Source organism: Petaurus breviceps, unplaced genomic scaffold (assembly GCF_028583685.1).
Source record: "Petaurus breviceps papuanus isolate PSGF00001 unplaced genomic scaffold, PetGlider_PUasm1.0 91133, whole genome shotgun sequence".
NCBI lineage: Eukaryota > Metazoa > Chordata > Mammalia > Diprotodontia > Petauridae > Petaurus > Petaurus breviceps.
In genome coordinates, this window is record NW_027187419.1 from 18784894 (window position 1) to 18801296 (window position 16403).

Sequence of the window (16403 nt, forward strand, 5' to 3'; positions counted from 1 at the left end):
TAAAAAACACTCCTCTCTCCTTTACTGACCTTTCCTCACCACCTTCCCATTCAATTCACTGTTAAGTATTGTTCTATAAGTAAAATCAATGTTTCTCACACTGAACTCCTGCTCTCAATTCATACAGTCACCCCCTAATTCAGGCCCTTATCAGCAGTCTTCTACCTGGACTCCTGGCTTTCAGTATCTCAACCCACCCTGCCCCCAAGCTGCTCATCCTCTACACAGTTACCAAAATAATTATCTTAAGATATACATTTTAACATGTCACTTGACTGCTCAAGAAACTTCACTGTTGCCTCTAGAATAAAACACTAAAACTAAAAAACTAAAAAGTCTCTGATCTGGCTACTTAAAGTATTTCAAAATCTAGCCCTAACCTACCTTTTGACATTTATTTCACATTGTTCTCTCTACATATTCCGTTATCAGTCAAACACAACAACTTACTATTCTCTAAACCTGCCAATTTGTCTCCTGCTTCTACAGCTTTGAACTGAACAGGCTACATGCCTATAAAACACTTCCTCCTCACTTCTACTTCTGAGAAACCCTTGCTTCCTTCAAGGCTCAGGTCATATGACACCTGCTCAAGACAGCTATTACCAGATCCCATAGCAGATAGTCTGCTCTGGCTCATAAAATTATGAATATCCTTATTGGTTTACATGTTGTATTACCTCAAGTAGAGTTTAAGTTCACTGAAAAAAGAGACTATATTTTCATTGTTTTTGATCCCTCCCCACTGATGCTTAACTCTCAAATCATAAAGTTATGATAGTGGAACACAAGCTTCTGTCATGCTAGAGAGACTGTATACAATTTCAGCAACATACTTGAGTCTGTTTTCTGAGCATTTACTTAGTCTAAGCCCATATAAACTGATCACCACTACACTGGACATTTGGTAATAAATTTTTGATCCACAACAAACTATGAGACAAAGTAAAATACAAAAATGACCCTCAGTCCTATGTGGTACCTTTCTTCTTCTACAGTGATAAGAACAGATGGCAAGGGGTATTAAGAATCATATTTTCAGACTTTGACTTAGCTGTTGAAACTCTATATATGAGATCTTTGTCCAATGATCACTGAGGGACTATACTTGAGAAACTGAATTTTATCAATTTTGAAATTTTTGCTATTTAAAAAAAAATGAGTGGAGCTGAAACTAAATGGAAGGATGGCTAATATAATTCTCCTCATATAGATGAAGGAGCTGTCACAGTTTTATCACACATCTAAAGATTACAAGAAACATGACTTCATAGAATATTTGGTCAACTCACATTGCAGTGCTCATAAGAACCATTTTCAAAAAGACCACTACCAATATAATCATAGCCTATATGCCAATACTACAGAAGATAAAGAGGCAGAAATAGTTTACAAAGAACTCAATAAAAATCTAAATTAAATTGACATCAGCATATACTTTGAGAGGCAGTAAAGTTGCCCTCAAAGTCAAGAAGAGCTATTCAAGTTCTATTTCTAATGCAAATTTTGTGATGTTAGACAAGTGATTTAAACTCTCAAACTCCAAATCACACTATAAGATTTTATACTGCAGAAGAGGATTCTGGGAAGATGGCAGAGGAAGTCAGAATATTCCAAACTCTCAAGATTTCCCCCCACAAGAGTCAAAATAGTATTTGGGGCAAACAAAGTATGGGCAAAAATAAATAAGGGGCACAAGTGGGGTCTTCCTGGGACAATTTGAGATCAGAAGAAAAATCCCAAGAGGAGGTTTGGTCCCTGTGAAGAGTAAACACTTCTAGGGTAGGGTCTGTTTTAAAAATAAGCCACAAGGGGCAGCCAGGTAGCACAGTGAGTAAGAGCACCGGCTCCAGTGTCAGGATGACCTGGGGATAGAATCCGAGTTCTGATACTTAGCACCACACCCAGAAATAACTGGCCATGTAACCTTGAGCAAGTTACTTAACCCCAATTGCTTAAAAAAAAAAAAGCCACAAGCCACTACAACAAGTGCAAAACCCTGGATTCAGTTGGCTTGAGAGGCTGCCTCAGCCCCAGCCACAGGAACTTTTACTCCCAGAATAGCAAGGGGAGTTGGGAGTCTAAGCCTGGGAAGATTGAGAGAACTTCTGCTGACCAGGAACACCAGAAACAGTTGTGCTGTGAAGAGTGGTGGGAGGAAGAGGGAAAGAGCACACTCCTTGTGAGGGAAGAAGCAGCAGGGCAGAAAGCTCCTGGCTGCAGGCACTTAAAGGAGGCCGGAAGTTTGGCTTTGGTTCCAGGCTAGAGAGGATAACTGAAGATCTGGGTCAAGAGGCATCATCTCCCAGACTACAAGGCTAGAAGTGATTACAAAAATTAAGCTATTACCACAAAAAATGCACAAAGGAGAAAGCATCCAACCATAGAAAGCTATTACGGAGAAAAGAAGATTAGAACAGGGTTCACCTTCAGAGGAGGATATTGAATTAAAGAAACCCCCAAAGATTAACGTTTCAAAAAGAATTCAAAGAAGATCTTAAGAAAAGACTTTAAAAATCAAACAATGAAGGAAAAATTGAAAAAAGATCCAGAATCTTAATGAAGAAAATAGCACCTTGAAAACTAGAATTGAGCAAGGTGAAGCTAGTAAAATTATAAGAGATCAAGAAATAATTAAACAAAAATATGAATAATGGAAAAAATAGAAGAGAAAGTAAAACATCTTATAAGAAAAATAACAGATTTAGAGAATAACAAAGAAGAGAAAACATAAAAATAACTTGACTAAATGAAAGTTATGATCAAAACAAGGATCTTGATACAATAATACAAGAAATAATTAAAGAAGCATTAAAAGCATTTAGTCCTGAAGCATTAAAACAAGGGAGGAACCTATGAGGAAAACTCATAGGAATATCATAGTTAAATTCCAAACCCCCAGCTCAAGGAAAAAATATTAAAAGCCTCAAGATTAAAACAATTTAAATATTATGGTGCCAAAATTAGAATTACACAAGACCTAGTAGCAGAGACATTAAAGGATCACAGGTCTTGGAGCACAACATATAGAAGAGTAAAAGAACTGGGGCTCTGGCCAAAAATATTGTACCCTACATAGTTAAGCATTAACCTGAAAGAAAAAAAGTGGATATTTGATCAACTGTCAGACTTTCAAGACTTTGTTAAAAAAAAAAAAAAACCTGAGCTAAATAGAAGATTTGACATACAAGAGCCAAGAGAAATATAATTACATACCAAAGGCTGGTTATAAGGGATTTGTAAGGACAAACTGTTTACTTTTTATACATGTAAAATGTATGTTTAACATCATCATCAATAATTGATAGCTCATAAGAAAGATTGGGGGGTTAATCTGAATATGATATGAATTTAAAAGTAAAACCATTTAGGAACAGCTAAAAAGAGTAATTATTTTATACAAATGAGATGCAAGAGGTAGAATCAATACAGAGGAATTAGATGGGAGAGGAGGACTGGAAGTTCTGGTAACCTACTTTCGTCAGGAATGGGTTTAAGAGGGAACAACACAAATATACTTAGAAGAGTATAAAAGTCTTCTAAATTCAGAAGAAATAAAATGGTAGGGGCATAGGGAGGGAGAAGACAAGGGAGGGATCTTTAGAGAGGAGGGTAAGGAAATAGCTAAAAGCGGGGGTAATAAAAGGGTTTTTAGATTTATGGGAATGGGAGGATAGTGAACAGATCCTTGGAGGGGGTTAGGGCAAGTAATAGAAGGGCAAAGTAGAGGGTAGAAGTAAAGTAGAGGTGGCAGGAGGGATAGGAAACAAGAGATATGTGCAAACATAAAAATAAAGATCAGGAATAAAATTTGTTTGGGAAAGTATATGTCTGTATGTGTGTATATATGTATATGTGTATGTATCTATAGCCACAGAGAAACATATTCAAACTTAATTATAGCCTTCTGGGGTGTGAGGAGGAAAAAAAGAACAAAGTAAAAAAGTACACAGCAGAGAACAAAATAAAACTTATAAGGAAATAAAGAAAAGATGCACTGTTCTCAACATAACATGTAGTATTTATCATAGTCTTTCCTGAAATGAAAATTTGTTACATATTTTGAATCCTCTCTTACATTCTGCTGTGCACATGACATGCTTTTTTTTCTTTCTTACTTTGTACTTAAGTTTCAATATTTAAGTTTATGATATGTTTTTATTTTCTCTATCCTGTATTTGTGTTCTGGCCTTTGAGTCTAAAATAAAATAAAAAAAATGATTTTACATTACAAAACAGTTGCCAAATGGCATTGGCAGAAGGAGACTGCCTACCACAGGGAGCTCCCTATACTACCTGTATCATAAGCTGAAGCAAATACAAAACATTTTAATATTCAGAGATTTTAATATAAATAAATGATAAGGGTGAGTAGGAAGAAGGTGGACAAAAGGTTTGAAAAACAGATCAGGAGCAAGCAGTGAAAGAAGAAAAGCCTTTCAGACTACACACAAACTTTATGCCTATATACCATTAATACTTACTTTGAAAAAAGAATCAGCCTAGATTACATCTATACTCACTGGATATGGTGAGTCCAGATTAATAACATAAAAAGATAATTAAAAAATGAAATCAGACAGGTGATGGATCATCAGTGGTATAAATAGGAGTCTGTGCAGTTTCACCACTAACTGAGAAAAGATTAAAAACTAGAAGAATGAGAAAAATATATGTCACACAATTAAAAGAATTCCAAGTAGTTGCTGATAACGAAAAAAAATGAGATATGAAGAGAAAATAAGGCAGCACCCAATTTAAATGATTTTATGTAGAAGTTCACCTGATACAAATCAATCTCCAAATCTCAATAATGAGGAGACCAAAAGAACCTGGACAGTATCTAAGTCAGCTAGTACTTGACAAGTCAAGGGATATAGAAACCAAAGGTAATATTAGTTTAGAACATAAACTCTTTGGTAAAAACCTTAGGGAACGGAGGGCTTACTCAGAAGGCTATGAGCAGAATTGCAAAAAATGCTAGACTTGACTAGAATCAGGAAGATTTGAGTTAAAATCCTGTCAATAACCCTTAAAAGTTCTGTGACACTGGACAAGTCACTTAATCTCGCTCAGCCTCAGTTTCCTCATCCAAAAAATAAGGATAATTACAGCATCTACCTCAGAAGATTGTTGTGAAGATCAAATGAGATAACATGTGTAAAATGTCTTTCAAACTTTAAAGAGCTATAAAAATGTTAACTATTATTATCATTTCATCATCATCATCATTCTTAAAATAGAGAAGTAATTGAAGATAAAGCCAGTTTAAAGATGGTTTGCCAAGACATCTAACTAAACAGATCATCCCAATGGCATCTAACGATGAAATGGGAAAGAGCCCAATAAACCAAAGAAATAATGGGAAAAAAAATGTCAGATGAGATTTTTATTTTAACAAAATGTTTTTTACCATTAAATAAAATTGAGCTTCTATAGCTGGATTCAAACTTCACTGTTCCAGAAATGAGTATAGAAGAGAGAGAAATGATGGCACTCAAGAGAATAAATTACCCAGGCTACTTACCCATAAAAGAGGTCTGACATAATTGGGGCAGGAGGGGGAGATCAATTCACAAAGTATATGAAGGAGAAGATACTAAAAATATAGAAAAAATGTCAGACCCTATTAACCCTAAAAAAAAAGTTACTAAAAGGACATCTACAATTATTGACATATATGCCTACTGGCCCATCTATATAAAATTTTTATGAGAATAATCAACACAAAGATCAAGGGTATCCTCAAGAGTGAGAGTAAAGAAAAGACAAATTATATACTATAGCAAACCGCATCTTTACTGTTGTACAACTGGCTGAAAGATATAGATAATATAAACTACTATATTTATTTATTGACCTTTCCCACCAACCAAAAAAAAAAGCATTTGATTTAGTAGAACCAAATGCCCAATTTACAAAATACCTTCTAAGGAAGTGATTCCAATTCATACTTAATTTTTTTTAAGAAATCTTAAAAGATATAACAGATATAAAACCTTGTTTGACAATGCTATGAAGATTAATATCAGGAACTTTATAAAACAGGGCAATGAGAGCTTTTCAAAGACATTTACCAGTGCCTTGGAGGAAACATAACACAAAGTCTAAATTGAAGAGACTCCCTAGATGATAAAGGCCTCCAGATGCTTCTGTTTGCAGACAACTGGACATATTAAGCCCCAAACACAAAAGATCCTCCTCAAATCAATTTGAGGTGAATCTAGAACCAATCACACCTAGAACCAATTTGAGGTAAACCAATCATATGAAAAAAGCAAGTGAATGAAGAATGTGTTTTGCCCAGATTAAGACATGTAGTTATATATATTGCCTATTGTAGCTTATCCATCTGTGTGAGATAAGTAGATATAATACACATACAACATATTTTGTAGAGAGAAAGCAAACAGTCAACAAGTTGGGCTTAGAATTAAACACGATGACAAACTGGATATCCCTTAAGAAATAATTATAAAGCTTCTTTAAGGACTCTAAACTTCTCTCTGCCAATGACATATTTATCAAATTATTAGCTACCTTATACATAAGGATAATTAGCGCACTGGACAACAGAATTGAACAGACACAAATCCAAAGAGAACTGCAGGAAGTATTAAAGCAAGAATTAAAGAGGTATGTAACCTTACCTAAGAAAATAATTTCCTGAAAACTACATAGAAGCTAATGACTCCATGAGTCACTACGAAATACTAAATTAAAGTCCAAAGACTAAAAAAGATAGAAGAAAATGTGAATTACATAATAATAAAATCAAATGACCTGGAAAACAGATCAAGGAGAAATAAGTTAAGAATCACTGGACTACCTGAAAACCATGACAAAAAAAAAAAAAAAAGCCTGGACTAAGAAGTCTCAAAATAAAATTGCCCAGATCTCTTAGAAATAGAAATAATCCTGATCACCACCTGAAAGAAACCTCCAAATGAAAACTAGTTATAGTAAAAAGACAAGAAAAAGAAAGTGAAAAAGCACAAGTCTCATTTCTATGACATATAAGGAATTGATTCCAATTTATAAAAATAAGACCCATTCCCCAAATGATAAATGTTCAAAGGATATGAATAGTTTTCAGAGGAAGAAATCTAAAGTATCAATAGCCATACTAAAAAAATGTTTTAAGTCACCAACAATTAGAAAAATGCACTTTGGGGCAGCCAGGTGCACAATGAATAAGAGCGCTGGCCCTGGAGTTGGGAGACCCGGGATTGGTTCCAGCCTTAGATACTTAGCACCCACACAAAATAACTGGCCGTGTAACCTTGAACAAGTTACTTAACCCCAATTGCTATTAAAAAAAAGAAAAAAAAAAGAAAATACACTTTAAGACAACACTAAGGTACCACCTCACACCCTCACATACATAAAGTTGACAAGAAAATGACAAATGCTCTGGGAAAACAGGTACATTAATGTACTGTTGGTGGAACTATGACCTTATCTTGCCATTTTTGTAAAGCAATTTGGAACTATACCCCAAAACCTATTAAACTGTACATAACTTTGGACCCAGAAACATCACTACATACCAAAGAAATCAAAGAAAGAAGGATGCATAAGTTCAAAAATATTAATTGTTAATTAACAATTCTTTAGCAATCAGCAGGTCTTTTGTGGTGACAAAAAACTGTAAAGCGAGGGGGTGTTCATCAATTATATGGCTCCACAAATTATGGGGTGTGTATGTATGTGTGTAGAAATACTAGTGTGCTGTAAGAAATGATGAAAGGGATAGTATTAGAAAAAACTGTGAAGCCTTGTATGAAATGACAACAGAGCGAAATAAGCAGAACGAGGAGACAATTTAAATAACAACAAAATAATAAAGACAAATAACTCTAAAACACATAAGAACTATTATCAACACAATTCAACCAACTGTTGTTCCAGAGGACTAATGATCAACATGCTATCCACCTCCAGAGAGAGAGGTATTAGACTCAGAAAGCAGACTGAAGTTTGTTTTTTTTTTCTTGATATGACAAATGGAGAAATTTGTTTTACTCCACTATAGATATTTTGAAAGAGTTTCATTTTTCTTCCTTTCTCAACGGGTGACATAGGGAAGGTATAAGAGAGAATGAATTCAGAATGGAAAAGAAGGTAAAATTGAATTTAAACAATTTAAATGCTTTTTTATTCACTCATCATTAATTCATTTTAACAAAAAACAAATCAATCTCCCCCCCCCCCCCAAAAGGTGATATTTATAATGGACAGTATTACAAATACTTCAATGCATCTGTGTGAATCTCAGAAACCTCAGAAATTTTCCTATAAAAATATTATTATATCTTGTTCTGATTTAGACGACAGACCCACATAACTCATATTTACTAAACACACATTGTATTAACAATGAAAATGATGTAAAATAAAACTGCTGCTATAACATTCAGTTAGACCCATCAGTTTGAATAGGAAGTGCAAATGGAAAATAATCTAGGACCAGAATTAAATTGTAAAAATATAGTAGACAAGAATGCATGTGAGAAACTAATAGTGACAGGTGGTTTAGAAATCAACAATGGAATATAAATAGCAATGAAAAATAATATGTGTGTTAATTCCATCTCCTGGCCATACCAAATGGCAGGAATGCAGAAAAGAGTGGTCTCTAGTAAGAAGGTTACAGCAGATATGGTGTTGGTGTGTTCCCTTCTTTCAAAATCTTTGATCCACATATTACTTCTTCCTTTCCACAATTACGGTTATCTGCTGATGTATATATGTTCTCAATAGCTATAGCGATCAGCACATGATCTCACATTCAATCACATCCCCTGCAACCACTTTCACTTTGCTGGGTGATGTGATGGACAGAGCTCTGGGCAGGGAGTCAGTAAAACCTGAGTTGAAATTGGGTTTTAGATGCTTACTAGCTATGTAACCTTCGGCAAGTCACTTAACCTCTATCTACTTCAGTTTCGTCAGTTGTAAAATAGCACCTTCCTCACAGTTTTTGTGAGAATCAAATGAAATATTTTCCAAGTATTTTGCACAGTGCCTGGTACGTAGTCGGCATTTATTAAATGTGTCCTTTCTTCCTAACTCAACGCACCATCTTATTTCCTCCACTCTAATTCCTAGGCTACTGACAGTCACTAGAAAAAGATTAAAACAACAACAACAACCAATGAACTAACTTCACCTCCTAAAAATGTGTGGTGTTTAATTTTTGCTGGGCCTTCACTACTGTTCAAAAGTCTCTCTAATATTCTCCAGTTTACTTCTTTGCTCATTTCCCATTGGAATTGTTCCAAACATTCAGATATTAGAACTGTTCCAAATATGGAGGCCTCCTTGAGTCTCCAACTGTGTTATGATCTCTCACATTTACAAAGCAGATGATGACCGGGCCTCCTTCACAAAACTGTCTGTAGCCATCCAATGAGTTCCATCCTTTTTCTCACTTCTACAATCACACACAAACGTACTCTCCAGTCGCCACACAACTCCTCTCAACCCACTCAATGTTCTAGCCATATTCTATTACTCTTTATCTGTTCTACTTTCCCACCTCCATGCCTTTTTACTTTGTACCTCAAATGTCTTCCCTTTCCTCTTTAGTCTACTGAATTGCTACCCCTGTGTCAAAGCCCAACTCAAGAGCCATTTCTTCCCATAAAACTTTTCTGATTTTCTTTTAGGGATGACCACACCTCCTCAGACCATACCTAGTACTTGATTTGTACCTTTCTGATAAACTTAGAGTATAGTCTTGGGTACTACAGTTAGCTGTATATGTGCCTCATCATCTAAGCTCCATGATGGTAAATAAAGTTTTTATCCTCACTCCATTTCTTTCTCAGAATCTAAAAGCCCAGGAAGCATTTAATAAATGCTGAACATTTGACAATGTATCCCAAACAAATGAGATAAGATTAGGAATGTTGTCATAAAGTGGTCTCCTCAGGTAGAATCAATGAAGGCCACATTTTGTTGAGTCCCCAAGATAATTTTGCATATACTTATAAATTATATTTTGTCTCATACAATAGAATACAAATCTCCCTGAGAACAAGGTCTGCCTATTTTTGTTTTAGACTCCCTAAACTCTAGCATAGTGGCTAGTAAATGGTTGGTGCTTAATAAATGTGTGTTGTATGTAATCCAAATTATCTTTTTCCTTGAACAACAACAAAATACTGTAAGGCAGGGATCGTTAGCCATTTTTTGTGTCATAGGTCACTCTGGAAGTCAAATGAAGCCTATGGAGCCCTACTCAGATTAATGTTCTTAAATACATAAAACACATAGGATTATGAAGGAAACCAATTACTACTGAAATGTAATTATCAAAATACTAAAAGAAACAAGTTCATAGACCCAAGGTTATGAAGAACCCTTAGCTTTAAGTAAACAATATGCTGAAATTAATGTTTTCATAAGAAATCGTATTTCTTACTTGAGGAATATAATTTCTTCTTTCTTGGCATGCAGCATGAAACCAGGCCAGGCTGAAGAGGGCATGTGCCCGTTCCACAATGTCTTTTTTGCTAATTTGTTCTGGAGTCCAGGATTCATACGTCCGCATTAAGTTCTTCTTCAAACCTGGAGGTGCCTGAAGAAAACAAAATGACCACTTTAAAATAACATAGTTATATTTCACTAGATAAATATGTTTACCTTAATTTAAATACTTCCAAAAGATTATTTCCCAATAAATATAAGTAAAGTTCAATTTAATTATTATATATTAAAGAACTGCTGCAATCACAAGATTGCTTTAGGGTCTAGGGGAGCAAACCCAAAAATTGACATTTTGTTGATTTTACAGTCTAGTTTTTTACTTATTAATCAAAACATTGTATATGTGTAATAACTAAACATATAAATATGTTATTCTCAGTAGATAACTGAAGTTTCTCACTGAAAGTTTCCAGAATGAGATATACATTTTCTGAAATGTGATAACACAAAGATGTTACGACACCTTTAAAATCAAAACAAAATAGCTAATACAATCCTTTTAAGAAGTGGATTCACAGCCAATCACTGCTGGCAATCCATAAGACAAGTAAAATCAAAGGAGCTCTAAATTATTATCTACTCCAAAGAGAATTCCAGGTTTGGTCTGTAGAAACAGGAACTCATTTTCTAGTTCTGAATTCTGAGAATCTCTTTCTAAACTATGGAATTAGCTATGGTCATTTTGAAAATAAATCTGTAGGTTCATATCCATTTCCTGAGAATAAAAAAGGTTCTTCCCAGAAACCTGACTTTGTCTGAGAGCCGAGGACCAAATACACCATTCAATGGCTAAACAAAGGCTGCAACACTCCAGTATAGCTAAACAAGTTTAAGATGTAATTGGATAATAGTTAACATAAAATATAATAAAATATTAATATTATATTTTAAAACTAAGTCAATATGTGACCTGAAGGATTCTTAATGTATAATCTGATTAAGTTTGACACCACTGTTGTAAAATCTTAGAAAAAAAAATGAAGTATAAAAATGCTGAATTAGAAGAAATGTAGATTCTATTCCAAACTCTGGAACTGGCTGTTTAACCTTAGGAAAATATAAAATTTTTTCAGACAATCTCTATCTACTTTATGTGAAACATAAAGTTTGTGGGGATTATAGTTTGGGAAATACTGATCTGATCCAATCTCCTAAATGATTTAGAAATTCCTTTTGACATCACTATTATCTACACAATGCAGCATCTGTTCCGAGTTCAACTTATAAAGTGTTCATTACCTATCTCTTGGCCTCATTTTTACTAATGTGCAAAGGGGAACTTGAACTATATGATTTGTACAATCCCTCCCAGATGTAAAATTCTGTTTCTAAATTAGTAAGGAATATTTTCTTTCCTATTAAGAATCATAGGGGAGGTGGAAAGATAAGTAAAAGAATTTTTTAAAAATTATTTTTCATTTACAAGGAAATATATATATATATATATAATTTTTGACCATAGATTTTTAAAATTAATAATGACTAGAAAAGTTGATAAATGGAAAAATTTACATATACATTTAAAAGATATACACTTTAGTTCTCTATCTTGACCAATATGGATGAGACTAGATGGTCACTCAAGTCACTTCAAACCCTGAAACGCTGAGCAATAACATCAACACTGTTATTAACAAATCACTACACTATATTTGTACTATGACAGTTTATGAAGTAAATGCACATAGACTATCTCATTTAATGTGATCAATGACCTTAAGAAGTAGACAGGGCAGGTTTTTTTTAATCTTCATTTTTACAATAAATATGTACTAAGATCACATGACAAAGCTAATAAAAGTGGTAGGTACAAGACTTGACCTAGGTCTTCTTGCCTTTGTACCACATCATATTGACTTTCAATATAAGAAACAGCTGAAAAGAGGTGACTAAAACATCTTTTCATAGATACAACATTGTTTTCTTATTCAGCGTCAGAGATTTTGATTTATACCTCAGAAATCTTCTAGTCTAATCCAATCATTTTACAAAGAAACTGAAGCCAAGGAAGTAGCTGGTGGAAGAACTATGACTTCAACTCAGGCCCTCTGCTTCTAATTTTTTTTCATTTTCATGTAAAGCATTTAAGTATAATACACATTCATTCTCTGTCAAGTCACTTACTACAATATGATGTGCAACCACACTTAAATATTGGTTACTTGTATCAATATGCCAGTGATCCAAGTTTACAATGCTTTTACCTCATATGTTATCTTCAGACTGGACTGAAGTAAAATAGGAGTGAAGTTGGGATGAACTTCAGCCGTGAGCCAAAGACGAAAACTCTCTTTAGGTTGGAGGGAATTCAGTTCCTGGAAAAAAGAAAACAACAGATTTATTTAAACAAATATTACAAGTGTCTATGCTAATCATATATCTCCTATTAAATCCTTGTGAAAGATTTTTAATCAGATTAAAAATAAGTTACTGATGACTAAAAAATATAGTTTACAAGTATGATCTAGTTTCTGAATCTATCAAATGAGAATGTAATCACATCTTGTCTAAAAGGATTGTTGTAGGGTTCAAATGAGGTCATATGTGTAAAGCACTTTGAAAAATTTAAAAGATCTATATAAATGCTAGTTATAATGATTATGACATGTGATACTATTTAAACGACTGAATGCAACTAATATAAAAACTAAGAATTAGTGATGATATGTAAGTGGACTTTAAAGAAAATAATGTTCATGGTATAATACAACACCTTTCTCAGTGAACCTTAAGTATAATCATTTGAAGAGTAACAAAACCAAACACCACTTGATTTTTTTTTTCAAAGTGATCTGGAAATCTAACAAAAACAAACAAAGACCATTTGATTTTTTTTCATTGTTTTCAAAGTGACTTGGAAATCCTATCCTAGAATCATCTTTTCTAGCCTTGTTTACAGAAATGGGATTACAGGCCAACTTGATACCAAATCTCCTTCAAGCCAGTTTTTTCTGATTGTTCAAAGCTACATCTCAACCATGACTACAGATTATTCTTGCTACTCAGAGTGGTAGAAAAAAATTAACAGGATAGTTTTAGTTTATCCTTCTAGCTTCTTTGATAGCTCCTTCAATCCATTCATCCATCCACCTACCCATTCATACACATCTCATTCATATTTAAGTACTTTTCAATTTACAAATTATTTATAAATTGTGTTCATCACAATGACCCTCTAACATAGAGAGTTCAAATCTTAAATCTTAAATTGCCATGACTCCCTTGCTGAATGCTTCCCATACAACTGAAGGTGAATAAGAAACAGCCACAAAACAGTGTGTCTCTCCTATGAAAGTATAAACCACCACAAACAGGCACTAACTAATTCTACGATTTGCACAATTTGGTGCCTTTACCCATATAGTACTTGTTCTCCTTCAAAGTAGTCTAAGCTTTCCTCCTTCCTAAACAACATGTTGTTTTGCCACAAATAAGTCTACAGAACTGTGTAACATTTAAAATTCAATAGTTAAGAGGATATTTTTATAGGAAAAAAGTCACTTTTGAATTAGTGTTTAAAAGTAAACCTGACAAGATTTTAAAGATATTTAAAGTGATTCCATCATATTCTGATTTCCAGAAAATTCTCAAGTACTATATGCTACAGCTTCATACAGAATGATATTATGTGAGAATTCTTCTATGGAATAAATTAAACAGTACCTTACTGTATCCCATTTATCCAAACCTACCTTTTCCAGAATAGGAAGCCATGAAACCACGAGATGTAAGTTCTTCAAGCATAGCCAGTCTCCATTTTGAGCACATTCTCTCAGCATCTGAATTGCTAAATCAGCTTGACCTTGGCCCATGGCAACCTAAAAGAAAAATAGAAAACAGTTACATTACAGAATATGTGTCTGCATTACATGCAAGATAAAAAATTTTAGTATTTTATACTGAACTAAAGTTAAGAGACTTTTAGAGAGATATGGTTTAGAGATTCCTAACTTTTTTATAATTTATATGTATTTATTTTTTATGTATTTTCATATTAAAATGCCATTTCTAATCAAACAATAACCAAAGACTATTCCTTCTTTCTCTTTCCTTTTGTTGCCAGAATTACTGACTGTAGTGCCATTCATTCCTCTTCTTCCACTGCCTTGCTAGAAACCCATTATCCACATTCCCTTTAAAATAATCTCCCAAAAAATAACTATCATCATCTTGCCAATTCCCCCTTTCTACCTCCACATTGCCGTTGACACCTCTTCTATAGTTTTTCACAGTGCCTTTCTTTCTCTTCCATTCAAAATAACCACTAAATATATAAAATATTTAGAAGGTCATCTACCAAGACACATATAAAAGAACACAACTACAAAATATTTTTACAAAAATAAAGACATCTAAATAAGAGGAGAGATCTTTTAATTATTTATGGTTAGAGCAGGATGATATAATAAAAATGAATATACAACCTCTAAAATTAATTCACTTAATCAGTGCCATATCATGAAAACTACCAAAGTATTATTTTAGAAAACTTTTTAGGAAAAACTATAACAAAATTCATCTGAAGTAAACAAAAAAAGGTTGAAGTTTTCAGAGAAAATTTTTTAAAATGGCAAAGTGAAACTGGTGGTATCAAAGCTTAAACTATACAATAAAGCAGTGATTATAAAAAATTCAGAAAAGTTGATCAGTGGAACAGATTAGAAACACAATATACTAAAGAAAATATACATAGTAGCACAGTATTCAATAAATCCAAAGTCTCCAAACACTGGAATAAGAATTAATTATTCAGGGGTGGCCAGGTAGCACAGCGAGTAAGAGCACCGGCTCGAATCCGGGCTAAGACACTTAGTACCCACCCAGAAACACCTGGCCGTGTAACCTTGAGCAAGTTACTTAACCCCGATTGCTTAAAAAAAAAAAGAATTAATTATTCAACAAAAACTTCTGGGGAAAATGGAAAGTCTCATAGAATTAGGTTTAAACTAAGATCTCTCACTATGTACCACAATGAGCTTCAAGTGGATTCAGGATCTTCATATAAAATGACAAAACATAAGCAAATTAAATAAGGGGGAAAAACAGCTTTTGCAACTATGGATAAGAGAATAATGCATGACCAGACAAGGGATAGAGAGGGTCACGGAAGATAAAATGGACAATTTTGATTACTCAATTTTTTTAAAAATTGTATAAACAAAGCAATGAGGTTAATAGGGAAAAAGTTCATTGAAAAATCTTAGTGACAAATTTTTCTGACAAAGGTCTGCTATGCAAGATATATAAAGAACTGATACAAATATATAAGGACAGTCAATTCCCTATACATAACAGGTCAAAGGATGTCAACCAATAGTTCTCAAGAAAGAAATCAAAGAAACTGACAGCCATACAAAAAAAAATGCTCCAATCACTAAAATAAAGGAATGCAAATGAAAACAACTCTGTGGTTCTACCTTGCACATAATGATTGAAGACAGAAAAAGAAAATAGCCACAATTACTGGAAAAATTGTAGGAAAACAGACATAATCATATCCTTTTAAAGGAATTGTGAATGGGTATAACCATTCTAAAAAATTCTTTTTGGAACTATGCCTAACATGTTATTAAACAATGCATACTTGTTGACCAACAATACCACTACTAAAGTTATACTCTCAAAGAGATCAAAAAAAGAGTAAAAGATTCATATATACACAAATGTTTATGGTAAATCTTTTTGTTGCAGCAAAGAACTGGGAATTAAAGGGGTACTTATCAGTTGATGAATGGTTGAATAAATTCAGGTATACAGACATGATGGAATATTATGGTTCCTTAAAAAATGAAGATAAAGATTGTTTCTGAAAAACTTGAGAAGAATTATATGAACTAATATAGAGTGAAATGTACAGAAACAAGAGAACAATGTATGTAATAACAACATAATGAAGAGGGGAGTAAAGT

At 33.6% G+C, this 16403-nt stretch overlaps 1 protein-coding gene across 1 annotated transcript in view; it reads right to left on the reverse strand.

Moving 5' to 3' along the window:
• Positions 1-16403, reverse strand: part of DYNC2H1 (dynein cytoplasmic 2 heavy chain 1) — a 429393-nt gene that overhangs the window by 133466 nt on the left and 279524 nt on the right. The window contains exons 78-80 of the mRNA XM_069080147.1: positions 14187-14312; positions 12699-12809; positions 10430-10585 (exon numbers count right to left, since the gene is read on the reverse strand). Coding sequence (XP_068936248.1) covers positions 10430-10585; positions 12699-12809; positions 14187-14312 — 393 coding nt within the window. The remainder of the gene's footprint in view (positions 1-10429; positions 10586-12698; positions 12810-14186; positions 14313-16403) is intronic.